The sequence below is a fragment of the Sus scrofa genome, chromosome 13 (assembly GCF_000003025.6).
Source record: "Sus scrofa isolate TJ Tabasco breed Duroc chromosome 13, Sscrofa11.1, whole genome shotgun sequence".
In the NCBI taxonomy this organism is placed as follows: Eukaryota; Metazoa; Chordata; class Mammalia; order Artiodactyla; family Suidae; genus Sus; species Sus scrofa.
In genome coordinates this window covers 66,504,552-66,531,698 of record NC_010455.5, presented here as the reverse complement: position 1 = coordinate 66,531,698, position 27,147 = coordinate 66,504,552, and the positions used below count along the sequence as shown (strand labels likewise).

General features: G+C 44.6%; 2 protein-coding genes across 16 annotated transcripts in view; both read left to right on the top strand.

Moving 5' to 3' along the window:
* ATP2B2 (ATPase plasma membrane Ca2+ transporting 2) overlaps positions 1-5,191 on the top strand; it is a 370,618-nt gene extending 365,427 nt beyond the window's left edge. For 12 of the 15 annotated variants that reach the window (XM_021069335.1, XM_021069331.1, XM_021069324.1 and 9 more), the window contains one exon: positions 113-5,191. Coding sequence is in view for 11 of the 15 variants with exons in the window: in XM_021069324.1 (XP_020924983.1) it covers positions 113-424 (312 nt within the window). In the remaining 4 variants the exon portion in view is untranslated. The remainder of the gene's footprint in view (positions 1-112) is intronic. The other 3 variants (XM_021069333.1, XM_021069334.1, XM_021069336.1) reach the window with 3 other exon arrangements.
* SEC13 (SEC13 homolog, nuclear pore and COPII coat complex component) overlaps positions 7,288-27,147 on the top strand; it is a 40,792-nt gene continuing 20,932 nt past the window's right edge. The window contains exons 1-5 of the mRNA XM_021069320.1: positions 7,288-7,420; positions 10,556-10,600; positions 12,767-12,882; positions 15,700-15,851; positions 16,298-16,431. Of these exons, the coding sequence (XP_020924979.1) occupies positions 7,418-7,420; positions 10,556-10,600; positions 12,767-12,882; positions 15,700-15,851; positions 16,298-16,431 (450 nt within the window). The 5' untranslated portion in view covers positions 7,288-7,417. The remainder of the gene's footprint in view (positions 7,421-10,555; positions 10,601-12,766; positions 12,883-15,699; positions 15,852-16,297; positions 16,432-27,147) is intronic.

Genomic DNA, 27,147 nt, shown 5'->3' with positions numbered 1-27,147 from the left:
TGCCATGCCCTAACCCCTCTCCAACCCGTGCCCCCTCTGAGCCCCCCAGATCTTGGCCGCCGGCCCCCCAGCCCCCAGGGCAGTGCTTCTGACTCCAGCGCTTCCCTTGCAGATCCGCGTCGTGAAGGCGTTCCGTAGCTCTCTCTATGAAGGTCTAGAAAAGCCTGAGTCTCGAACCTCCATCCATAATTTCATGGCTCATCCTGAGTTCCGGATCGAAGATTCACAGCCCCACATCCCCCTCATTGATGACACCGACCTGGAAGAAGATGCTGCGCTCAAGCAGAACTCGAGCCCGCCCACATCGCTCAACAAGAATAACAGCGCCATCGACAGTGGGATCAACCTGACGACCGACACAAGCAAATCAGCTACCTCTTCAAGTCCAGGGAGCCCCATCCACAGCCTGGAGACGTCGCTTTAGCTGAGGACCCCGCCGCCACCCACCTCCCCGGGCACCCACCCATCCAGGCACTCGACTCACGCAAGCAGCAGCGAGCAACAACAGGAAACCAAATACTGGCAAGAAAACCGTTTCCACCCAACAGACCTTTTTTCTGGCTGCGATGCTGTTTGAACTCTTTTTCACTTTGAGACGAGGGCGGAATCTCCTCCGGGGCTTAAGGGAGTGAGCGGGGTTCCCAGAACTAGCCCTTCCTGGCTCCTGCCCAACGTGGACCAGCCATGCGCCCGCCCAGCCACCACACCCCCTGCATGAATGTACTGCACTCTTCTTCTCCTTGGTTTGGTTTGGGGGGGGTTGGGGAAGGGTTTTTTTGTTTGTTTGTTTGTTTTCATAGGCGGGAACTGCAAACGGACTCTTTTCTGAGACTATTTATCCAATCCACTGATCTGTGAGTTTTTGAAATGCTTGCGCAGCATGGTCTCAGTTGTATAGGTTAATTTAACAACTTTTTGAAATTGCAGAGCTTAACTCGCCTAGAAAATTTGCACCAATGGAACCGAAGAACTTCAGACACTCACCAGGTTATATCCATTTCTTTGTATCTATATCAACGTATACTTCTCCAAGAGCGTATACGTCCATATAGATAGGTAGATATATATATATTATAAATATATATACATGGATATATAAAGTTTCTTTGCCGGCATGTTGCCTTGTTTCCGCTTAAATTGCTCTATTTTAACTTATTTATGTCCTAAAAGAAGAATGTAATTTGTTTACAAACCTGTAGATAACGTCTTCAGCTATTTGTATGGTTTAAGGACACTGGTGGCTGAGATGCTATGAAAACAGCTCAGCCCGACAGACACCTCCCTGGATTGCATCCTTGATGTTTTAAGATAGCCATGCTCTGATTTTTGCCTGCTATTTCCGTTCAATGACGTCACTACCGAGGGAGGCTCAGGCAGAAGCCAAATGTTAGCGAGTATCCATCCTGAGGGGTCCAACAGTGTGCTTTGCAGACAAAGGGCGAGGAGGGAGAGAAGGCTTCCAGGGCTCAAAGCACTGAAGGCAGCTGGGCTCCCAGACAGTGAGTCTGCAAAGCACTGGGTGAAGACTTTTCTCTCAATGAAATTCACTTGCGTTTACTAAGAGCATTTGAAACAGAGGTTCTCTCTGGCACTGTCTGTACAGAGATTGAGGTAGTGTGGCAATATTATAAATGCTATTGTGTTGATTTTTTTTTCAGTTAGTAATTTAGAGGCTTATTTCCTTATAAATTCCAGCATAAGAGCTGTTGGCATATTGGATGAGGATCATTATGGCTTGCTGCTTTTCTTTTTCTTTTTGAAGAAGAATAGCCTTTTTCTCTGCACTATTTAGATCCGAACGAACCTTATGATGTGTACATTGAGATGTATTCAGTGTGATTTTTTTTTAAACCCAATTGTCTTCCTGTAGTCGCAATATACTGTAGCCTTCAAACAGCGAGTCTTGTTTCCCAGACAGAAAGCCATTCTGAAACCCTACAGTATCGCAGGCGAGAAAAGGTGGTTATTTTTCCCCCAAGACAATAACGGCACTAGTAATCCCACTTCATAAGAGCTTATTTAATTGTATGTCAGCCTCTTAACTGCTAAGCACTTTGTGGGTATCAGCTTTTTTCATAAAAGAACTTTTGTATTTAATACAAAGTTTGCTTTGAGACTTTTCAGCATACGATCTTTTTCCATAAACTTGTACAGTGCAAAAGACATTTTGAATACCATGATCGACGATGTCCCATGCTTCAAGGAAAACCAAACACTTCCCGCCTCGCTTGCAAAATGCATTCTTCATACTGATCCTTCCCACATTTGCTCTGAGTCAGCCCAGGCCCTTCCCTTCTCCAGGCCCAGAGAACTCTTCCACAAACAAGATGAGAGCCACGCGGGAACAGAGCCATAGTCAGCTGGGAGGGGCCTGCATCTGGACGGCTGTGGAGAAACCCGAGGGTTTGGGGTCCCAAGTCAGCCCATCCCACCTGGCAAAAACTTCCTGAAAGGAGGACCTTCTTTGCGCAAGAGCATCTCCTGAATGTCATGAAGAAATGTCTCTGAATGTACCCAGCAGAGTAAACTGCATCCCCTCACCCCACCCCACCCCACCCCCACCAGGGTGACCAGCTCTCAGATATGTTTATTGGATTCCAGCACCAACACCACTGATTCAGCCCACTGCTCTCCTGCGAGAAAGAAAAGACCTGCTCCTATAAAACATGGGGCAGCCTTGGAACGTTGTGTGTTTGTGGGGTTTTTTGCTTTTTTGTTTTTTGTTTTTTGGCAGTTTACTTTTTCAAGGTTTTCCATCTCCCCCTTTGTTCCGACCTTGTGTCCATGACCTCATTCCTTGACACCAGGAAAGCTCCGCTTGTATGCAACACTGATGCTCCCTGCTCGTGTGGAGTCAGGATGCAAGGAAAGCAGTGGGGGGTCTCCCCAAGTGGGGCTTAGCTCAGGGGATAAGGAGCGATGGGAGCTACCAAGAATGCCTGACATAAGTGTTGGTCTTTTCTTGTCGGGAATGATGGATGCTGTCCCACACACACACCCCCAGCCCCACACTTGCACACACACACACATCCACACACACACAGGGAATGATTGGTTTGTCAGAACTCACTGTAGTACATCAGGCTTGCACTCCGCGTCCTATATCTAGCAGCATGGGGTACGTTTGGCAGTTCACCCCATTAGGGGGTAAATAATTTATGACCATTCATCTGTTTTTATGAATTTTTTTATCTAGACAATAATTGTAAATAAAGAACTCACCATCTCTGTTCATTTAATACTATGCAATGGTTATGCTTTCAATGGCTGACTCTTCTTACTCCTGCAGTGTGGTTCTGAAATGTCTGTGGTCTTTAAAAAAAAAAAGAGAGAGAGAGAGAAGGCAGAAACCAACATCAAACAGAACGTAGTAAATCTATACTCTGTAATGTATCCTTTCTTTCTGGTGTGGAACTGCACCATCTCTTTAGCTTCTTGTCTGCCCTCTGGACAAGAGCTCCAGAAGAAGGTCGCAGATTCTGTCCTGAGGTCCAAGTTCACCAATCTGTCGCCCCCAACAGCTGATGGAGGAGCAGGGCCCCATTCAGTGAGGTGGACAGGAAGCAAACTGAGGCCTGTCCTTCCTTCACTCGAAAACAGCCTCGGTTGCTCCTACCATGGCCCCTTGACCCCCTTGAGCAGAGTGTTGGCAAGAAGGGGGGCCCCCTTCTTCTGAAACCAGACCAATGGCAATGAGTGCACCAGGGTCAAGGACTCCGGACCTGTCTCAGCCTGGGTAACCCAGTTACCAAATAGCCCCTCTTTCCCAACCATACAGAAACTCTCCTTTACCACATCCTAACAGCTCAGAGAGGCTGGAGTTTATTTCTGGAATTGCTCCTCTGTTCCCTCATCTGGGTGTCTCATCTGGCACCAGCCATATAGTTTAATTATTATTGATTTCTATTATGTTTTATTATGTGGTGGGATAAATACTCTTTACTTAAAAAAAATTCCTGGTTATCTCTCACATCTATCCTTCCAGGTAAACTTGAAATTTTGCCAAGTGCTCCATCCTCCCGCCCTCCTCTCCCCCAGATATCATTTGCCCTGTCATTCTAGGTGCAAACATCTTCCCACCTGTCCCCTGTCCTCTCCGGGTTACTAAACAGAGTGCCCTCGAAGGGGACATATAAAAATGGTGTCCTAAACCCTGAGAGAAGCCTGGTTTTCTTCCCATCATCTCTCCTGTCCCCTAAGCCAGGCTGTCATCAGGAGAGGACACTGAGCCCCCACCTGATCTCGGTGTGGGACCAAACTCACCCATCTTGGCTGTGCTGGGGTGGACCCTCCATCTGCCCTAGTCCAGGCAAGAAAGAAGGGTCTTTCCCAGACCCTGAACTGGCAGCATGTGTGCCTCAGTTGCCAGTTCTCCTCATGGAGAAATATTTATTCCCATCTCCCTTGCCTGAACTGTTGTTTTCTCTTTTTTTTGGGGGGGGGGTCATTTCTTGCCCTTTATTCAGAGTCAGTTGAATAACAGGTCCCTTGGGATGCAGCAATTTCTCACCACCCTGACTCCCCTTCCTCATTCTTGCTCTTCTTACAGAAGGCTGTCAAAGGTGTGCACCGTGACTTGCCTCCCACCTAAAACTCTTTGCATAGGGTCCGAGATCTCACCGTTAGAAGATGGAGGGGCAGGTTGCTTTCCTCTGAAGGCTTTTGGGTCTTCCAGCCCCAAGGCCTAAATCAAACAACAGCAGAAAATCCCCAGGTCTTTCCCAAGTTCCAAAGCAAGCCCTCCTCGTTTGGATGTAAAGATCCGGTTCACCCAAGTTGGGGGGAGGGAGATCCCAGGCTCTGGGCATCAGCCATCGCCCCCTCCACCAACAACAAGATATTTAAGGCTGCTTTGGAACCACCCTTCTCAGCCCCCTGAGTCTGTTTTGTAATGCCTGTGGTGCTCTCCCTCTGGACCTTTCCTCTCGGGGGTCTGTCGCCACACTTTGCTAACTCTTGTGTGCACATATTTTATAACAGAGTAGCGAGGACATGGTGCCGCCTTCAGCTTCCACAAGCTGCCCGGGCTCTGGGGGGCTCTGGGACAATGGGGCTGGGAAGTGACTGTGCTCTTATTGTACACTCTTGATTTCTCTGTATCTCTGGCTTGTGCTCTTTGTAATCAATGGGATTTGTCTGCCTTTTCAACACTATACTGAGCAATAACAATAAATGCACACGTGGAAATGCAGACATGGTACACATCACAAGGCCTTTTTCCGTGGAGCAGCTGGGTCCCTGCCCTCCATGATTTGGAAACTGAGTGCCTGGGAGGGAAAGGCATTTTGCCCAAGGGGGCACTGCACGGGCGTGGTCTCTCTCCTGCCACCCAGTCACACCTTTCAAATGGTCACCATGTGAGGGAGGCAAGTTCAGCCTGCCTGCGAGTCCTTAACCTTCCATGAGGAAGAGCTGACAATCCCAGAGAACAAGACTTTGGGGGAAGAGACTCAGGGGGACAGAGAGGAGAAGATTCAGAGGCAGAGGATCTGGGAGGTCAGGGCACAAATTAGGGGAAGCTAAAAATGGCCTGGGATTAACTGGAGGGAGGTGATGGGAGATATGGACAAAGGATGCAGGTGGCATTGCCTATGGGGGGGTGGGGGCAGGAAGGCAGAGGGGAACCTGGCACCCTAAGAGTCTGATTTGCAAATCTCTGCTAAGAATCAGTAAAGAATGTCCCAGGAGGAGATGGTCCCAGTGTTGGTCTAAAGATTGAGGGTCACATGCGCGTGTGCACACATACGCACACTCTAAAACCCAGTTCTTTTCAGGGAAAACTGATCCCCAGGTCAAGCACCATGGGCCCAAACAACTTCCAAACCCAGTTTCACCTCCAAAGGTCCATTTACTCCCAGCATCAGCTTTCCAGTGGAGGTATTATTACAATTCCCACTTGACCAAAGAGGAGACAGCAGCTCAGAGAAGTGAAGGGTGTGCCCACCTCTTAAGTAGGAGAAACAGTATTGATACCTAGTCTTATGCCAGAATCAGCACTCAAAACCTTACAGTTCCACCAGCAAATACCTTAATGAATAAGATAGAGTTGCACCATTTGTCCCAAATCCCCAATCTTTCCACACCAGGGAATTCCTTTAATAACAACTATGCTCCATGCATTGTATTTGTATTATAGCTAATGAGTCATTGTCCCCATTTTCAACTTGAGGAAAGAGAGGCTCGGAAAGAAGTAATATGACTTCATCATCCAGAGAATCAGTAATACAGCTACAGATCCGAGACCAGAGCCTACCCTTAAAAAACAGGCGACCCAAGAGGCCCTCCCCCTTTGTTCCCTGCAATATTTCTCCATTAGAGGGAAATTAAGGGTCTTGAACACTGAAGTGGGGGTGGGGGAGGAGTTACTGCTCCGAGGTCCAGCCCTGAGTTCTGTAAGACCCGACTACTCAACCCCTTCTCCAAAGCCCCTTGATAGTCTGGGTCTATTGCACTCTGAGCCTTAATTAAACTTCATCCCTCCAACAGTGACCGTTTCCTGCTAGGACTCTTCCTTCCAATTTCAGGAGAGGAAACTGAGTGATTCTGACTCACCCAACTGGTGCCTAGGCTCCATTCTAAGTCACTGGATTCCTTAAAGCCATGAGGAGCCCAGAGCTGCCAGACCATGTGTGGCTGAGGGGAGATCCCAGGCTCTGTCCAGCTGTACAGCCAGTGGGAAGCCAGAGACCTAGGGTTTGGGGAAGCTGGGGGTTGTCTCCTGGGCTCTTGCTGCCTGAGCCTGGCTGAGATCTCTCCTTGCCTGGAAAATCTATCTGGTGGGCCTGACTCACAGGATCCCAGAGCCGTGAGGAACAGGCAGCTTGGAGGTCTGTGTCTTCCAGCTTGGAGAGGGCCTGGCGAGAGGCTCAGCCTCTGGTAGGGGGTTATTCCCTGGCCTTCTCTGTCCCTGGTCCCAACCTTGGGGTCTGTGGAGAGACCAACAACAAGGAAGTACTAGGACCGGTCTACCCATTACCTCAAAAATTAATCCCCCTACAATGTTCAACATAAGGCCAGTGGCACCCAAAACCGCAGAGAAGTGGGTGAAGGTGTAGTTATGTATGAGTCCTTTTTCTTAAATGTGTGGATCTCAGGAAAAGGGAAGAGTTGGCAGAGAGAAGAGAGACTAGACCTTCAAATTCCAAGTCCCCAGATCCTGGTCGCAGTGGAAAGGAGAGTCCCGCCCCTTTACGTCTTGCGCAATCTGCACCGAGAAGGAGTGGGGCCAGGGGAGAGCTTGGCACCGCCCCTGAAAGGCCCGGAACCTTTGTGCGAGCGGAGCGTGCTGCTACCCGGAGGCTCCCTCTAGGTGCCCGAAGGCCGGCCAGCCCGGCGCCGGAAGTGAGCTGTTCCCGGGCGCCGCCGGGTCCTGCCACGTCCGAGGCCTGGAGCCGCCACCACCTCTGCTGTTGCCACCATGGTGAGTGCTGGGGACAGAGTCGCCGAGGGGGCTTTCGGCCGCGGCCTCTCGGATTCCTCGTTGCAGGGAGGTTGAAGCCCCGGACTGGGGCCATTCAGCTCTCCGTTACCGCTTCGGGTTTGGAGGGCCGCAGCCCTACAGGTCTGAACGTTTTGGAGGCAGAGGCCGGGGGAAGGCTAAGCGGAGGCCGCGGAACCCTCCGGAACGCTTCGGCCCCCGCTGCTGCTGCGTCTCCTGCTCCTTGCTTTCCTTCTTGTTCTCCAACAATGGGAAAAAAAACCCATAATACCTTAGGAGGTACTGTATCCTGAGCCCTTGGTAGGTTCCAAGCAGTGTTCCTAATCTCAGTCGGCTAACAGCTCCGTGAAGTCGGTGTTGTTATTATCGACCCTTGACAAATACGGAAGCTAGAGGTTCAGGGAGGTGAAGCTTTTTGAGCAGCGAGTGGCAGAGCTGAGATTCAAACCCTCGAAACCATTACTTTCCCCCTCCTCCCTTCCCAGCAGAGGTGTTTATGGAGTAGCTGCCTGGCCCAGGGCCCGGAGGTGTGATGGGCATTTTAGGAAACTGATGTAAAGATGAACTGAATGGCTCTCTGAGGCAGGGGCTCAGGTGTTTAAACGTCTGTGGTGCACAGTGTACATTGACTCTGCACTTATTCATCCAGTGAATGACCGCCAGCGGGAACTAATGAATGGAAGCAAATAGCCTGAGCCTGGCACAGAGTGAGGGTTCAGTAAAACATTGCTCTCAGGAAAATGGGCGTGCCTGGGGTTTTGAGGAAACCCAGGTGGTCCCAGGAGTCAGGACGCTGGCTTTGGTTCTTGCTCTGCAGGGGACCAGGTTTTAAATTACTCGGGGGTTTTTTGGCCTCTGATTCTTCAGCTGATGAGTAGAGTTGGGGGTCTCTTATGCCCTGACACTCAGCTCTTTCTAATTGAGTTTTTAAGTCATTAATTCTGAAAAGCTGATTGTTTTTGAGGGCCGTCTCTTATTAATGAAACCAGACGACTTGAGGTGCTCAGGAGGAAGGGCTTTTTTTAAAAAAAAAAAAAAAGGAGCTTAAAAAACAACAACAAAAAAAACTACACTTGTTCAGAAGCATGATTGGTGGGTGAGAGTGATTCAGAATAAATGCTAGTTATCTCCAAAGTCCTTTGGTGACCTAGTATGAAACTAGCAGTAAACATTCTTCCTGCTCCTACTTAGCCTTCAGCTCTTGACTGAGGGAATTGGGCGTAATGATGATTCTGTGTTCTGGAGAGGCAGCCTCTTCGGGTAAGAAGCTCTGTGGGCTCCAGGTTAGCAGGTGGAGCTCTTCTCCCAGTTCCACCTTAACTAGCTTTAGTCATTTGAACAAGTGCTTTATCCTCTCGGGGCTTTTTCATTTCCTTAGTCTGTCAGACAGCTCTGCCCTTTGGCCTTCCCAGTGCACACGTGAGCACACTTTATAACCAGGACAACTTGGCATATGTGGGAGATGCCTCTCTTCCATACTTGGCTTTGCAGACCTCAAGGGCCTGCTGCATAGGGCATCTAGATTTGGATGAGAGAACCCTTGCTTACTTGACGTGTACCTTTTGAACTGCTTTGCAGCCATCCTCTTCCAGGGTCCTGACTTTCGGAAAAGTCAGGTCAGACTTTATACCTGCAGGGCTTCTGCTGGAAAAAGGTGAAATGGTAAGAAATATTGGTTCCAGGTGTTCCTATAGTGGCTCAGCTGGTTCAGAACCCAGCTAGTATCCATGAGGATGTGGGTTCGATCTCTGGCCCCACTCAGTGGGTTAAGGATCCAGCATTTCCATGAGCTGTGGTGTAGGGTCACAGACACAGCTCAGATCTGGCGTGGCTGTGGTGTAAGCTGGTAGCTGCAGCTCTGATTGGACCCCTAGCCTGGGAACTTCCATATGCCGCACCCGCGGGCATAAAAAGAAAACCAAAACAAACAAACCAACAAAAAAAACTCTGTCCATTTTTGTTCATTTACTTATTCAGCAGACAGCCACTGAGTTCCTTCTGGTTGCCAAGCACTGTGATTTGAGAGCATTCAAAATTCCTGATGAACCTGACCCTGGTTCCAGGCAGCTCACCTTCTAGTTGTAAGAAGAAACAGCATAAAGTGTCATAGACATTTAGTGTTGAAGATATTCAGAGGAAGCCAGCCAGTTGGGAAATCTGGGAATCTTCAAGGAGGGGAGGCAGGGAGTTCCCGTCGTGATGCAGTGGTTAACGAATCCAACTAGGAACGATGAGATTGCAGGTTCAATCCCTGGCCTTGCTCAGTGGGTTAAGGATCTGGCGTTGCCATGAGCTGTGGTATAGGTTGCAGACGCGGCTCAGATCCCACACTGCTGTGGCTCTGGCGTAGGCCGGCGGCTACAGCTCTGATTAGACCCCTAGCCTGGGAACTTCCATATGCCACAGGTGCAGCCCTAGAAAAGTCAAAAAGACCAAAAAAAAGGGAGGGGGGAGGCATAATTTGAGCTGAACCTCAGAGAATGGGTAGGAAGGCGATGACCCTAGCAGCTGTGTGCCCGCCCCACAAACTGGGCTCTGTCACAGGTGGTGGAGCAGGGAGCAGCCTCGGGAAAAACTTGAATCAATTCTCAAAGTCTTAGGTATTAACCCTGTTATGCAAAAAACTGCCTAGAACATGAGAGTCTGTCATCCAGGAAGGAAACCCCAGCCATAGCTCCCTCAGGATCCCTCTTCACCCTCAAAGGTAACAAGGGTGGCTCGCTGGACATCCCCCCTCGTTGCTCATGTTATTCCATCTGCTTGAACTGTGCTTTATACCCCCGTGTCGCCTGGCAAATTCCTCATTGTCTGAGTCCCAGTTCATGTCCACCACCAGCCCCTCAGGCTGCTATGGCACAGGGAAACCCTATTAAAGTATTTTTCATGCCCTATTAGGGTTACTTATGTGCAAGCTTCATGGGGGCAAGAAGTACCTCTTATTTGTGTCCATGTCTCCAGTCCCTGGCACAGTGCCTGGCACAATGAAGGCACTTACGCTGACCCTTTACTGAATGAATGAATGAATGAACAGATGCAGTGGAGGACTTGAGAAATGAGCAGTGAATTTAATGAGATGACTGCATTCTAACTGGTTGCATTCAATATCTTTGGTTCTAGGTGTCAGTAATTAACACTGTGGATACTTCCCATGAGGACATGATAGTAAGTACTCCTTTAGCCCTTCCTCATGGGCTGTGGACATGGGCATTTCTGTTCATTGTTTATGAACCCAGTGTTGCTTTGCAGCCTTTGCCAGCCAGGCCGTGGCCTCAGGGGTCCTCTGGCAGTGCCCTCTGAGTTGGCAAGGCAGGAGGAACTTAGAAACAGTTTGTAGCTCAAGGCCTTAGTCCTATGTTCTGGAAGGAGATGGTAGTGAATGCAGAGTTTTGAAATAGTGTTCCAACCTATCTTTCTCCTGCTGCTACGTCTTGGCCCCATTGGAAAGGGGGTTAAAAGAAGAAAAAGGAGGAGGATGACTATACAGAGGCAGAGCCAGGTCAGACCACCACAGACAGTGAGCCATACAAGGCCCTTTGAACCATAAGTTGTTAAATCAGGGTATTTGCTGAGACGCAAGCACAGGGCTTAGTACAGGAGGACAGGTGTGTGGGAGAAGGTCCAGAGGTTAAAGTCTCCAGCAGCAAAGACACAGACTCTGCTTCATGCAGGGCCAGGGAGTTCAGGCAGCCTTTGAACAAAACCTAGGTCCGGCCAGCCTACAGCATTTCATGCCAGGCATCCTGTCCTACATCTGTCCACCTACAGTTGCTTTTGCGTCCGGGAGATTGCCTGGCCTCAAAATTGTGTATGTTCCCTGAACACAGTCATGTGTGTGCTCTGGCTGTAAGACCACATTCCTTGGAGACAGCTCGGCACCTTGGGCAAGAAGAGCCAATCAGATCCCAAGCCAGTCTCTTAACTTGTCTGAATCAGCCTTGATTTCCTCATAGCTAAAATGGGAAAAATAATGGATATGCCACCTCTCTGTGTGGGTTCCTGTGGAGGGGCAGATGAGACAAAGTGTGATGACTAATGTCTGCCTGCTCATGGACATCACACCCCATGTTAAATACTGTCCATTAAGTACCCCTTTTAACCTTCATAACAAACCTTGAAGCAGATACCATCATTAGCTCCATTTGAAGATAAGGAAACTAAAGTGCAAGGAGATTAGGAAATTTTTCCAAGGTTGCACATGGTAACCTAAGGAGAGAGGGCTCCAATCTCATAGGTACTGTGCCCTGCTTCCTCCCAAGTGTGTGGTAGCACCCTACAGGAGCAGTACTTTAGGAACACTTGCAGAGAAATCTGTCCTCACCCCTGCTCTGCCTGCCTTCCAAAAAACCAAGACCTGAAGTGGTGGAGGGTTGACTTCCCCAGAAGAATCTGTTTTCCTTTGGTAAGGAGGTGAAGAAGGAATGTTGAAGCAGAAGGAATGTTGATGCAGACAGAATGATTGCTTCCCTCTTAAAGGATGTAGTTGCTCCTGATGACCACAAGAGCGGATAGTCCCTGAAACCCCAGGTGCTATAGCTGAAGAAAGTGCCATCTGTTGGAATAGACAAGGTCAGCAAACAGGAGGGCCAACAGGCAGAGTGGCTCAGAGGAACCATCACCTGGATGGACAAGGAGCTGTGGGCAGGGCCTGGCCCTGGGTCTTGATGGCCAGACAGCATCAGTGAAGTCCGTTCATCAGTGGTGGGACCAGTAGCATTTAAGGCATGGGTGAAGAATCTGGGATCTTGGGTACACTGCTAGGGAAAAGGTCAAGTGGAAACACAGGAACATGGGTCCACAAAAGATCCGGGGCGGGTGGTGGGAGTGGTGCTAAATGTCTGAATGGAGCCAACCCATGTACAGAACAGATGTGTGTCATGGAGCACCTGACTGGGGCCTACAGGCAGGCAGAGGCCTGTGCCTCTGGATCAGCACTAGCCCTGGATTCTGAGGCTGAGCTGAACCTCCCTGGTAGCCCACAGAGCCTCAGGACACATTGGGGCTGGGGGAAGAAGGAAGACAAGGGAGGCCAGGCAAGTTTCTTTTCTCCCATACCCACTCTGCAGAGTGGGATTGCAGAGGACTTTCTCCATGATGTAAGGGGTCTGAAAGCAGCTGGGTGTAGCTTTTCTTGGCCCTTTCAGAAAGACATTGCCATTCAGAGAAGTGAGAATGTTGACTTACTAGCTTTTTGCCTGGTAGTGATGATTCCTTGAGGTTCAAATAATGTCAGGTAGACTGGTCCAAACTAGGCTTTCTGTCTTGGTGACCACCCCTCCCCACACCCATCCGCGTAGCCTGCAGGCTGCCCCAGCTCTCCTCCCTTTGCAGCATGATGCCCAGATGGACTACTATGGCACCCGTCTGGCAACCTGCTCATCAGACAGGTCCGTCAAAATCTTCGATGTGCGCAACGGAGGGCAGATCCTCATCGCCGACCTCAGGGGGTGAGTGGAGCCGATGCTAGACAGAGTCTTAGTACTGGGGCTTCTCAGACATGGCAGGAAGGGCTGAGAGCCCAGATCAGAGCAGCCCACAGTTCCATTGGCAGAGAGGGCACCCGGTCCTAGCTACCCAGAGTTCCAGACTCATGGAGCCAGAGCGAATCCCAGCTCTGCCACCCAGAAGCCCTTAAAAGACCTTGGGTAAGAAAGTCTGTTTACTTCTTGTAGCCTTCACTTGCTACAAAACTGATCCTTCGAACTGATGCTCCTTCTGCCTGGGTGGAACCATCTTGGCAGCAAGCCTTCAGTAGCTGCTGCTATTTTTTTTTTGCCACGCCCACTGCATGTGGAAGTTCCCAGGCCAGCAGTTGAACCGGTGCTACAACAGCAACCCAAGCTGCTTCAGTGACAGCATCAGATTCTTAACCTGCTGTGCCACAAGGGAACTCTGGTAGCTACTGCTATTTTTAAAAGCGAAAAACTACTTTTTTTTTTTTAAGAAAAGGTTTAGTCCGCATGATCTTAAATGACTCAAAGGTGGTAATGTAAGAATATAATAGTAATTACATAAATCCCATAATTCTGCCTGTTGGCCCATGGCAGGCCCTGAGTGGGTATTTACAGCATTTGATTTACCCTTCTCCCTGTTGAGGTTCTTGAGATCCTGGCTCTCATATTTATGGCCACACTCTAGTGCTTTCCCTTAGTTCACTACGAGAGATAGACTGGGGGTTCTTACCCTGGTTCTACAGAGCTCCAAGGCTTCTGTGGATAGAATTCAGGCAGTGGCAAACTAGGAAAGGGAGAAAAAAAAAAGTCACATCTTTATTTTCAGGGACTTTAATACTTAGCATTTCCTTCAATGATAGCTATAGGCCAGGAACCCCAGTAGTAGACATAGTTTCTATCACTTTGTTACCTGTAGAAATCACAAATATTTTTTATATCACATTACAGTTGTTGTAGCTTTCTCAAAACAGCATTGATGCTCATTACTACCTTGGAATTAGAATGGTTGTTATACTTGATACTAGAATTTGTTACTTAATGGTTTAACACAGAAGCACATGTATCACTATATCATAAATTGTTCTTAAACATTTTGATAACTGTATTTCAGTGTCCTTTATAACTCTATTTCTGTGTGTTTTATCCATTAATGTGAGAAGGGGCCATAACCTTCACCAGATGACATAAGCAAGATTAAGAATCCCTGACAAGTAGGTGCTCAGTCCATGTTTGTTAACTGAATAAAGAAGACATATAACTAAGTAGCCCTTTGGGAAGATGGGCCTAGAAGTTTCCCTCTTCCTGAGTGTCAGGGGTAGAGTGACTGAGGAGCCCACGCCACTTTTCCTGCATGGCAGCCCACGGCTGAGCAGAGAGCTATGAGGGCGAGGCCTGGCTACTGGCACTGGTGGAGGCCATCCTGTCCGCTTAGAGGACGTAAAATATCAGAGAGTAAAAAAGTCACACTCCCTTGGAGTTCCCGTTGTGGCTCCATGGTTAACGAATCTGACTAGGAACCATGAGGTTGCAGGTTCAATCCCTGGCCTTGCTCAGTGGGTTAAGGATCCAGCGCCGCCATGACCTGTGGTGTAGGTCGCAGACGTGGCTCATTGCTGTGGCTGTGGTGTAGGCTGGCAGCTACAGCTCTGATTAGACCCCTAGCCTGGGAGCCTCCATATGCCATGGGTGTAGCCCTAAAAAGACCAAAAAAAAAAAAAAAAAAAAAAAAAAGGTCACACTCCCATTCTTTTTTGCCTCAGTTAAAATCATGCTGTTTATAGGATGTTTGGGTCTCCTAAGAATTTCATTAGCAGCTCCTTTGTAGAGCCTGCGGGTGGACCATTGTCTGCAGTCCTGGGGCTAGGGAGTGAGCAAGAAGCAGCACTCAGAACTCATAGGCATTGAGCTGGTGTTTTTTCCTTTTCTTGTACCAAGCACTGTTCTAAGGTCTTCATGTGAGTTGTCACATACATTTCCCTCAGCACCCCCATGTGAAAGAAGTCTTGCTGACAACTCTGTTGAGAGACAAATCCAAAGAGAGGGTGTGGCTCTGTCCTAAAATCAAGCAGCTAGTGAATAGAACGGGGAGTCAGTGTGAAAGAGCCTTGTCCACCACCTCTGTGCCATGCTACCTCTTGTGTGCTGGTGCCGCCCCCCCCCACCCCCCAGACCCAAGGGTGGCACAGAGTCCATGCTGAGACAGTACTTACCAGGTGAACATAAAAAGATGGAAAGAAGAGAGGCATGGAGTTCCCCTGTGGCACAGCAGGTTAAGGATCCAGCATTGTCACTACAGCAGCTCAGGTTGCTGCTGTGGTGTAGGTTCCATCCTGGCCCAGGAGTTTCCACGTGCTGTGGGTGTGGCCCCCCAAATAATTAATTAATTAAAAATTTAAAAAGAGAGGCATGCCTTTTGAACAAGTTAATACGATAGTGGAAAGTATCAAAATAAAACAGTTACTGCCTCCTCAATAAGTTGACCATCTGGGAAGATGAATAGTACTTGATCCACATATACATCCGGAGCACTGGTGGGTGTAAACCCTAGATTGATCAGTGATTGTGCTGAAGGCAGTAAGTGTAGGTGGTGGTGGGTGCAGTCTGGGCCAGGTGAGGGTTCTGCTGGGTCAGGACAGAGGGGCCTTCAGCCTCAGTGTCCTCACTGCCTAGTGATTTGGAGGTGACATTCTACAGCTCTCCCTCTTGAAATTCTTAGGCAGTGCTGTACTGGGAAGCCCAGAGTAGCAGCTGGCAGGGCACCATGGGTTTGTTTGGCACATTTGAGCAGTCTGTGCCCCTCTCCCCTTTCAGTCATGAAGGTCCTGTGTGGCAAGTGGCCTGGGCCCACCCCATGTATGGCAATATCCTGGCATCCTGCTCCTATGACCGGAAGGTCATTATCTGGAAAGAGGAGAACGGCACTTGGGAGAAGACACATGAGCACACAGGACACGATTCCTCAGGTACGCTGGGTATGGCAGGAGAAGGCGGCAGGCTCAGGGGCCCTCGGGTGGGAAGGGCCTCTGTCCTGGCTGATGCTCAGCTTTCTCCGTGTCCTGCTTCTTGCCTGTCCCTTGGGCTTTGGTTGCTTTTCTGCTCATCTGTCCACAGCAGAGATAAGGCCCTAAGACCTGAAACCAATCCAAAGCAAAGTGAGAAAAGCAAAGACAGCATGATGAGGCCTTTTTATAAGGTTTATTCACTTTAAGTACTGGCCTTATTCTCAGATTATAAGATAGGCTTTTATTTATGAAATGATATTATTAGGTGATAAGTTTTTTTAATCTCCTTAATTGACAAACTTACATCTTCCCCCCGTGAGCTCTGTAATTTTTCTTTTTTAGAAATTTAGTAAAACACTAAGTCTGGGAAATGAAAGTTTCTAACTGTGTCTCCTTCCTTCCTGCAGTAAATTCTGTGTGCTGGGCCCCCCACGACTATGGCCTGATCCTGGCCTGTGGGAGCTCGGATGGGGCCATCTCCCTGCTGACCTACACTGGCTTGGGCCAGTGGGAAGTGAAGAAGATCAACAATGCTCACACTGTAAGTCCAGACCCTGCCTACCTATAAAGGGTAACTCTGCAGTCTTGCCACGCATCCCCTGTTCACTCCTTAGAGAGTGGCAGGAGCAGTGTCACTGCTGTGTGGTGGGCTGGGGAGGGGACTGTTGGTCAGACATGCTTGGAGAGCAGCTTTGAGTTTTTTTGCTCTGAAACCAGGGAGGCCAGGCTGCACTAGCCTCATTCAGCCCAGGGCAGGGTTGGTACTGGTTCCTCCATGTCAGGGAGGGCCAGGGCACTGGCAAAGTTACAGCAGCAGCCTGTCTACCTGCCACCTTTGTTGTGAACACCTCAAGTTGACATGACCTCCAGTGATCATTGGGCTCATCTGGTGTTATAGAAAGTATAAGAATTTAGTTCTCTATTTCTGGCCATTGGACATTAAGGTTAAAATAGTCATGAAAGAACTGTGGACAGTAGGGGAAAAACCTAGGTTTCTTGAGCCTCTGTTGTGTGTCATGTAATTCTCTCGTGAATAAAAGAAAAAACTAACAAATGTACAGATTTGCAAGGTCAATGATCCTGTTCTCATTTTATGACTAGGTAAGTGAGGCTCAGAAAAAAATAAGCAGCTGAGAGAAGATACTGTGCTAGGGTTAGAACCCTGAAATCTGTGTGCCTTCTGTCTACACAGTAGTCCAGTTGTAATGGCCCCAACCCTTCTGAAAGGTACCCAGATGGAAGTTAGCAGCCCCAAGTTTGACAGTATTTTGCAGTTCTCAAATTCAGGAGATCCAGAGCTTACCCAGCCTGCAAGGCCCCAGGAGCCTATCTCAGGGCCTTGTTACTTGGGACCCTTGGGACCCCCATCTGCTGACTAATTTCCAAAAATGAATTGGCTGAGAGGTTTCTGGGAAAACAGTGGTGGGGAATGGCATCATAGTGCTTCAGTCTTTCCACATCTCTTCATAAAAACCAACAGAGCAATGAGGTAGCAAAACCAAAACCTCCTGCAAAACATTTACAACAAAACTGGGTAACAAGGTATTACCGCAAGCTCCAAAATACAAGAGAAGAGGAATGAAGACTGCATGGTATTAGCATCCAAGAAGAAGGAGGAAGGAAGCAGTGAGGTGCCTCCCAGCACACCTGAGGTGTGCTCCCAGAGGGCCACGTGTTCACTGAAAAGCGTAGCTCGCCAGTTTGAGGACAGGAATTTTGTGGGTTTGTTTTGTTTTTAACTTTTTAAGTTAAGATAAAATTCTTATACCATAAAATTCACCTTTTCTAAAAGTATACCATCCCATAGTTTTTAGTATACTCATAAAGTTGTACAACTCTCACCGCTAATATCCAGGTCTTTTTCATCACCCCAAAAAGAAACCCCATTAGCAGTCACACTCCACCCCACCATACCCCCAGCCCTAAGCAACCCTAATCTATCTCTGTCTCTATGAATTTGCCTACTTTAAACATTCTCTGTAAATGGAATTATATATATGTGGTCATGGTTTTTCGTGACTGACGGCTTTCGCTTGTCTTTTCAGGTTTCATCTGTATCATAGCATATATCAGGCTTTCATTCCTTTTTATGGCTGAATAACATTCCATTGTGTGAATATACACATTTTGTTTTACCATTCATCAGTTGGTGGTCATCTTCAGCTGTTATGAATAATGCTTCTATAACATGTGTGTAAAAGTTTTTGTGTTTTCAGTTTTCTTGGGCAAGTACCTGGGAGTAGTTCCCAAGCCAGGGGTCAAACCCATGCCACAGCTATAACCAGAGGCATAGCAGTTAACCATGCTGAATCCTTAACCCACTGAGCCACAAGGGAACTGGTTTGTGTTTAACTTTTTGAAGTACTATTAAACTGTTATCCAAATTAACTGTAGCATATTACATTTCCTACCAGCAGTGTTTCAGTTTCTCCACATCCTTGCCAACACTTGTTGACATCTTTTGGATTAGAACCATCCAAGTGGGTGTGAACTGGTATCTCCTTGTGGTTTTGATTTGCATTTCTCTAATGACTAATGATGGTGAGCATCTTTTCACATGCTTGTTGGTCACTGGAGAACTTCTTTGGAGAACTGACTGGAGAGGGGTTTGCACTATCTCATACCAGGTAAATACAGGTGACCCTCTGTTAGAAAGCCTAGAGGAATTTGGAGAAATCTGACCCTTATGATTCACTGGGGCCTTTCTCCACAACAGTGCTCATGAGGAGAAACTGCTGGGAGTGAGATCAAAATTGAGCTGCAGAGGGACACAGAATGAAAGGAAAGAGATGAGGAAGACCCAAGTGTGTGTGTGTCAGGGGGAGAGGGGACAGAGCCAGAAAATCCCATAAGCAGGCTGTCACATCTGTTAACACTGAACAAAAACAGAATTCTCAATTTAGAAAGGCTTTCCTGAACCTCACTTTATCAAGAAAACTAATTTCACATAAAAACAACAGAGGAGTATTTGAGGTGAAATCACAGAGTTTTTCTTAAAAAAAGAATATGCAGAATAACTTAAATTTTCTTAAATAAATAATATGCTCCAGGCAATGAAAGAAAGACTTGCCCACAAAATAGAACCAACTGTCACCCACTAGCTCAAATCAAGCTAAGAGACTTTTTTTTTTTTTTTTTTTTTTTTTTTTGCTTTTTAGGGCCAATCCCAGGCATATGGAGGTTGCCAGGCTAAGGGTCAAATAGGAGCTACATCTGCCAGCTTACACCACAGCCACAGCAACGTAGGATGTGAGCCTCGTCTGCGACCTATACCAGAGCTCACCGCAGTGCCAGATCCCCAGCCCAATGAGTGAGGCCAGGGATCAAACCCACATCCTCATGAATCCTAGTCAGGTTAATTAACTGCTGAGCCACAAAAGGAACTCCAAGAAACTTTTTTTTTTTATGACATAAGACATTAAAAAATAGCATAAATCAAAATTTGAAAAACTGAGATGAGGTGACAGCTCAGGAAAGAATTAGAAATAAAAAATTATTTCATAAAGACTAAGTTAGAAGGGATATTAGAGTATATAAACACAACAGATAATGCCTTAAGAGAAATAGTGTGAAAAAAGAAAAAAAGAAAATTTTTATGAGGAGAGAAAAAGATTTTGACAAACAATGAAGTCACATGAAGATCAAACACATGAATATTAAGAGTTCCAAAGCAGAAAGTAGAACAAGTACTAAGAACTAATTTAAGAAAATGACCTTAAAATTTAAAAATAATATTTTAGGAGTTCCTGTCGTGGTGCAGTGGAAACGAATCCGGCTAGGAACCGTGAGGTTGCAGGTTTGATCCCTGACCTCACTCAGTGGGTTGGGGATCCGGTGTTGCCATGAGCTCCGGTGTAGGTCGCAGACTCAGCTCGGATCTGGCATTGCTGTGGCTGTGGCATAGGCTGGCAGCAACAGCTCTGATTAGACCCCTATCCTGGGAACCTCCATATGCCTCAGGTGCTGCTCTAAGAATACAAAAAATAAATAAATAAAAATAATATTTGAATCCACATAATGAGAGAGCATAACCTTTGTTTAAGAATCTCAACCCAGAATCACCAGCAAAAGGATAGAATTATAGTGAAATTACTGGCACCTAGCAAAAGGAGCCATGTGACTTCTAAAACAATTAGATTATCGTCAGACTTTTCAACAGCAATGATCCATGTAGGAAAAAAATGGAGAACACATTTACAATACTCAAGGGAAGGATGGGTGAGCCAAGGATTTATGAAGAGCAAAGTTGACTTTCAAGTTCACACACAGACTTACACAAAAGTTCATAGCAGCTTTAATGGCCAAAATATGGAAATAATCCGAATGTGTATCAGCAGGTGAATTGGTCAGCAAATTGTGGCATATCCATACTATAAAATGCTTCTTAGCAATAAAAAGAAATGAATATTAATACAAGATGAATGAATTTTAAAATAGTTATGCTAAGGGAAAAAATCAGACAAAAAGTATGTACCATGATACCATAATATGGATCATAATATAGTGACAGTAGATCAATAGTTGCCACGTTGGGGGGTGGGGGCCAGAGATGGATTGTAAAGGACACTTAAGAGATGATAGATGTGTTCATTCTCTCTTTTTTTAGCAATAATTTATTGTTTAATCACTTCTGTTTTTAATTAAAGCATAATTGACATATAACATTAGTTTCAGGTGTACAACATTACGATTTGATATTTGTACACTTGTGAAATAGTCACCACAATAAGTCTAGTTAACAACCATCACAATACATAGCAAAAAATTTTTTCTTGTGGTGAGAATATTTAAGACCTATTCCATTAGCAACTTTCAAATATGCAGTAGTATATAGTATAGTTAACTGTAGTTACCAAGCTGACTTACTTATTTTGACTGAAAGTTTGTGTCTTTTGACCTCTTTGACCCATTTTGTTCATCCCCCTTTCCAGCTGCTGGAAACCGTCAATCTGTTCTTTGTACCTATGAGCTTGGGGGTGGGGGGGTTCTTGCTGTTGTTTTTAACTCCGCACATAAGTGAGATCATACAGTATTGTCTTTCTCTTTTCTCTTTCTGACTTATTTCACTTAGCACAGTGCCCTCAAGGTCCATCCATGTTGTTGCAGATGGTAAGATTGCATTTTTTTAATGACTGAATAATATTCCTGTGTGTTTACACCCCACATCTTTATTCATTCATCCATTGATGGACATTTAGTTTGTTTACATATCTTAGCTGTTGTAAATAATGCTGCAATGAACATGGGGGTGCAGATGTATTTTGAATTAATGAGGGTCGGTTGTTGGGTTTTATTTGTTTATTGGTATAAATAGCCAGAAGCAGAATTGCTGAAACATAGATAATTCTATTTTTAATTTTTTTGAGGATCCTCCGTACTGTTTTCTGTATTGGTTTTGCCAGTTTATATTCCCACTAACTGTGGACAAGGTTCCATTTTCTCCACATCCTCGCCAGTGCTCGCTATTTCTTGTCTCTTTGGTAATGGCCATTGTAACAGGTGATATCTCATGGTGGTTTTGATTTGCATTTCCCTGATGATTAGTGATGTTTAGCTTCTTTTCATGTGCCTATTGACCATCTGTATATTGTCTTTGGAAAACCATATGTTCAGATTCTCTGCTTTTTTTTTTTTTTTTTAAGGCCTCACCTATGGCATAGTTCCCAGGGTAGGGGTCAAATTGGAGCTGCAGCTGCTGGCCTACACCACAGCCTATGTGGGATCCAAGCCGCATCTGTGACCTACACGACAGCTCACAGCAACACCAGATCTTTTTTTTTTTTTTTTTTTTGTCTCTTTTTGTCTTTTGTTGTTGTTGTTGTTGCTATTTCTTGGGCCGCTCCTGCGGCATATGGAGGTTCCCAGGCTAGGGGTCCAATCGGAGCTGTAGCCACCGGCCTACGCCAGAGCCACAGCAACGCGGGATCTGAGCTGCGTCTGCAACCTACACCACAGCTCACGGCAACGCCGGATCGTCAACCCACTGAGCAAGGGCAGGGACCGAACCTGCAACCTCATGGTTCCTAGTCGGATTCGTTAACCACTGCGCCACGACGGGAACTCCAACACCAGATCCTTAACCCACTAAGCAGGGCCAGGGACCAAATCTGCATCTGCATGGATACTAGCAAGGTTCATTACCCCTGAGCCACAATGGGAACTCCTCTGCCATTTTTAAAATTGGATGATTTGGATTTTTGTTGTTGAATTGTATGAGTTTTTTTATATTCTGGATGTTAATCCCTTGTTAGATAGGTGATTTGCAAATATTTTCTCCAATCCACAGGTTACCTTTTCATTTTGTTGATCTCTTTTGCTGGACAGAAGCATTTTAGTTTGATGTAGTCCCTCTTGTTTATTTTTGCTGAAGTTGCCTTTGCTTTTGGAGTCAGATCCAGAAAATCATCACCAGGATCAGTGTCAAGGAGCTTAATACCTTTGTTTTCCTCTAGCAGTTTTGTTTTGTTCTGTTTCATTTTATTAGAACATAGTTGGTTTACAAAGTTGTATTAGTTTCAGGTGTATGACAAAGCAAATCAGTTATACATATACATATATTCATTCCTTTTCACATTCTTTTCCATATAGGTTATTACTCAATATTGAGTAGATTTCCCTGTGCTATACAGGTCCTTGTTACTTATCTATTTGATATACGGTAGTATGTGTGTATGTGTGTGTATACGTGTTAATCCCAAACTCCTGATTTATCCCTTCCACCCACGTTTTCCCTTTGGTAGCAGTAACTTTAGTTTCGAAACCTTTGATGAGTCTCTTTCTGCTTAGTAAGTTCATTTGTATTATTCTTTATTAGATTTCATATGTTAGTGATCTCATGGTATTTGGCTGATTTACTTCACTTAGTATGATAATCTCTAGGTCCATCCATGTTGCTTCGCATGGCCTTATTTCATTTTTTTTCATGGATGAGTAGTATTTTATTGTATGTGTATGTACCACATCTTCTTTATCCATTCATCTGTCAGTGGACATTTAAGATGCTTCCATGTCTTGGCTATTGTAAATAGTGCTGCAGTGAACATCGGGGTGCATGTGTCTTTTAGAATTATGGTTTTCTACAGATGTATGCCCAGGAGTGGGACTGCTGGATAATATGGTGGTTCTATATTTAGTTTTTTAAGGAACCTCCATGCTGACTCCATAGTGGTTGCATCAGCTTACATTCCTACTGGCATTATAGAAGGGTTCCCTTTTCTCCACACCCTCTTCAGTATTTATTGCTTATAGACTTTTCGATGATGGCCATTTTGACTGGTGTGAGGTTATGCTTCATTGTTTTGATTTGCATTTCTCTAATAATCAGTGATGTTCGTAGTCTTCGCATGTGCTTTTTGGTCATATGTCTGTCTTCTTTGGAGTCATCTATTTAAATCTTCTGACCATTTTTTGATTGGGTTGTTTGGTGTTTTGATACTGAGCTGTATCAGATATTTGTATATTTTGGAAATTAATCCTTTGTTAGTCATTTCTTTTGCAAAGATTGTCTCTCATTCTCTGGGTTGGCTTTTATGTTTTCCTTTGCTGTGCAAAAGCATTTAAATTTAGTAAGGTCCCATTTGTTTATTTCTATTTTTATTTCCATGATTAAAGGAGGTGGGTCAAAAAAGATACTGTTGCAGTTTATGGCAAAGAGTGTACTGCCTATGTTTTCCTCTAAGAGTTTTACAGCATCCACCCTTATGTTTAATCCATTTTAAGGTTTTTGTGTGTGTGTGGTGTTAAGAGATTGTTCAGATTTCATTCTTTTACATATAGCTGTCCAGTTTTCCCAACACCACTTATTGTAGAGACTTTTTTTTTTTCCGGTTGTATATTTTCAGCTTCTTTGTCATAGATTAGTTGACCATATCTGCATGGGTTTATTTCTGGATTTTCTGTCCTGTTCCACTGGTCTGTATTTCTGGTTTTGTGCCAGTACCGTACTGTTCTGGTGACGATAGCTTTGTGGTGTAGTCTGAAGTCAGGAAGCCTGATTTCTCCAGCTGCATTTTTCTTTTTTCTTTTTTTCTTTTTTTCTTTTTTTTTTTTTTTTTTTGGTCTTTTTAGCTATTTCTTGGGCCGCTCCCGCAGCATATGGAGGTTCCCAGGCTAGGTGTCTAGTTGGAGCTGTAGCCACCGGCCTACGCCAGAGCCACAGCAATGTGGGATCCGAGCCGCGTCTGCAACCTACACCACAGCTCACGGCAACGCCGGATCGTTAACCCACTGAGCAAGAGCAGGGACTGAACCCGCAACCTCATGGTTCCTAGTCGGATTCGTTAACCACTGCGCCACGACGGGAACTCCTCCAGCTGCATTTTTCTTAATATTGCTTTGGCTCTTTGGAGCCTTTTGTGGTTCTATGCAAATTTGAGGATTGTTTATTTCTGTGAAAAACGGCATTGGAATTTTTATAGGAATTTCATTGAATCTGTAGATTGCTTTGGGTAGTATGGACATTTTAACAATATCATTTCCTCCAAACCATCTGCATGGATATCTTTCATTTGTGTCATTGTTTAATCATTGTCTTAAAGTGTTCAGAGTACAGATCTTCCACCTCTTTGGTTTAATTTATGCTTTTTTATTTTATTTTATTTTATTTTTTGCCTTGGCATGTTCTCAAACCAGGGATAGAACCCAGGCTGCAGCAGTGAAAGTGCTATATCCTAACCACCAGACCACCAAGGAACTCCCCTCATTGGTTTAATTTATTCCTAAGTATTTTATTCTTTTTGATGCAGTTGTGAATAATTGGTTCTCTTAATTTCTTTTCCAGTAATTCATTGTTAGTGAATGGAAATGCAACAAATTTTTGTGTGTTGATTTTGTATCCTGCAACTTTACCAAATTTGTTTATTAATTCTAATGTATTTTGGTGGAGTCTTGAGGGTTTTCTGTATATAATACCATGTCATCTCCAAGTAATGACAGTTTTATTTCTCCCTTTCCAATTTAGATGCCTTTTATTTCTTTTCTTGTCTTATTGTTCTGGCTGGGACTTCCAGTACTATGATGAGTAAAAGTGGTGGGCATGGGCATCCTCATCCAGTTCCTGAACTTAAGAGGGGAAGTTTTCAGCCTTTCACTGTTTACTTTGGTGTTAGTTTGGGCTTCTCTTATATGGCCTTTATTATGTTGAAGTATACCTACTTTGTTGAGAGTTTTATCATAAATCAATGCTAAATTTTATCAAATGCTTTTTCTGCATCTATTTATGTGATTATATGATTTTTATTCTTCATTTTGTTAATGAGATATATCACCTTGATTGATTTGTGGGTATTTAAACCAGCCTTGCATCCCTGGAGTAAATCCTACATGATCATCATGAATGATCCTTTTAATGTATTGTTGAATTCAGTTTGCTGATATTTTGCTGAGGATTTTTTTTTTTAATCTATGTTTGTAGTTATTGGTTTAGATTTTCTGTTTCTTCATGAGTCTTGGAAGAGTCTATGCTTCTAGGAATTTATCTATTCTTTCATTCTCCTATAATCCTTTTTATTTTGGTGGTATCAGTTTTGTCTCCTCTTTCACTTCTGATTTTATTGGAGCCCTCTTTTTTTCGTTGTGACTCTAGCTAAAGGTTTGTCAATTTTATTCCTTGTTTCTAAGAGCCAGCTCTTAGTTTCATTGATCGTTTCTATTGTCTTTTTGGTCTTTATTTCATTTGTTTCTGCTTTGATTTTTATTATTTCCTGCTTTCCACTAACTTTGAGTTTCATTTGTTCTCTTACTGGTGCCTGGAAGTATAAGGTTAGGATGTTATTGAGATTTTTCTTGTTTCTTCAGGTAGGTATTTATTGCTATGACCTTCCTTCTCAGATCTTTTGCTGCATCCCATAAATTTTGGTGTTTTGTATTTATATTTTATTTTGCCTGAAGGTGTTTTTGATTATTCTTCTATTTATTGACCCATTGATTGTTCAGTAGCACATTGTTTATTCTCCACATATTTGTCAATTTTCCTGTTTTCTCCTTGTAATTGATTTCTCCTTTCATATCAGTGTGGTCAGAAAAGATGTTTGATAGGATTTCAGTCTTCTTAAATTTATTAAGACTTTTTTTACCCACTTTGGTAAGAGTTTTTTTTTTTTTTTTTTATCATGAGTGGATGTTGGATTTTGTCACATCTAGATGCACATTTTGTCTGCTCTATCAAGATGATCATGTGGTTTTTGACTTTTGTTAATGTGTATGATGTTGATTGATTTGCATATGTTGAACCATCCTTATGAGCTTGGAGTGAATCCCACTTGGTTGTGGTCTTTAATCTTTTTTATGTGTTACTCAGTTTGGTTGGCTAAAATTTTGTTAAGAGTTTTTGCATCTATATTCATCAAAGATGGTAGCCTATAATTTTCTTTTTTGGTAGTATCTTTGTCTGGTTTTGGTATTAGGGTGATGGTGGCTTCATAGAATGTCTTTGGGATTATACCTTATTCTTGAACCTTTTGGATTTATAAAGTTTAAGAAGGATGGGTATAAGGTCTTCTGAGTGTTTAGTAGAATTCACCTGTGAGGCCATCTGGTCCTGGACTTTGCTTGGTAAGAAGTGTTTTTACTACATATTCAGTTTAATTTCTAGTGATTGTTCAATTAATCTATTTCTTCTTGATTGAATTTTAGCAATCTGTGTTTGTAGAAAGTTGTCCGTTTTTTCCTAAGTTGTCAAATTTGTTGGTATATAATTGTTCAGAGTATTCTTTTATGGTTTTTTGTATTTCTGCAGTATCCTTTGAGATTTCTTTTTTTTTATTTCTTATTTTGTTTGAGTTTTTCTCTTTTCTTCTTGGTGAATCTGGCCAGAGTTTTGTCAGTTTTGTTACCCTTTATCAGCTCTTGGTTTTAATTGATTTTCTTCTGTTGTTTTTTGAATTTCTATTTTATTGATTTCCTTCCTTCTGCTGACTTTGGGTTTTGTTTTTCTTCTTTTAAATTCTTTTAGGCAGTAGATTAAGTTGTTGATTTGAGATTTTTCTTTGTTTGAGGAAGGCCTGGATTGCTTTGAACTTCCTCTAAGCAGTGCTTGTGAGGCATCCCATAGATTTTGAAAGGTTGTGTTTTCATTATCATTTGTCTCAAGCTCTTTTTTTAATTTCCATTTTGATTTCCTCATTGACCCATTGGTTCATTTAATAGCATGCTATTTAGTCTTCATGTAGCCAGTTTTTTCTCATTTCTTTTTCTGTGGTTGATTTCTAGTTTCATGACATTGTGGTCAGAGAAGATGCTTGAAATAATTTCTACACTC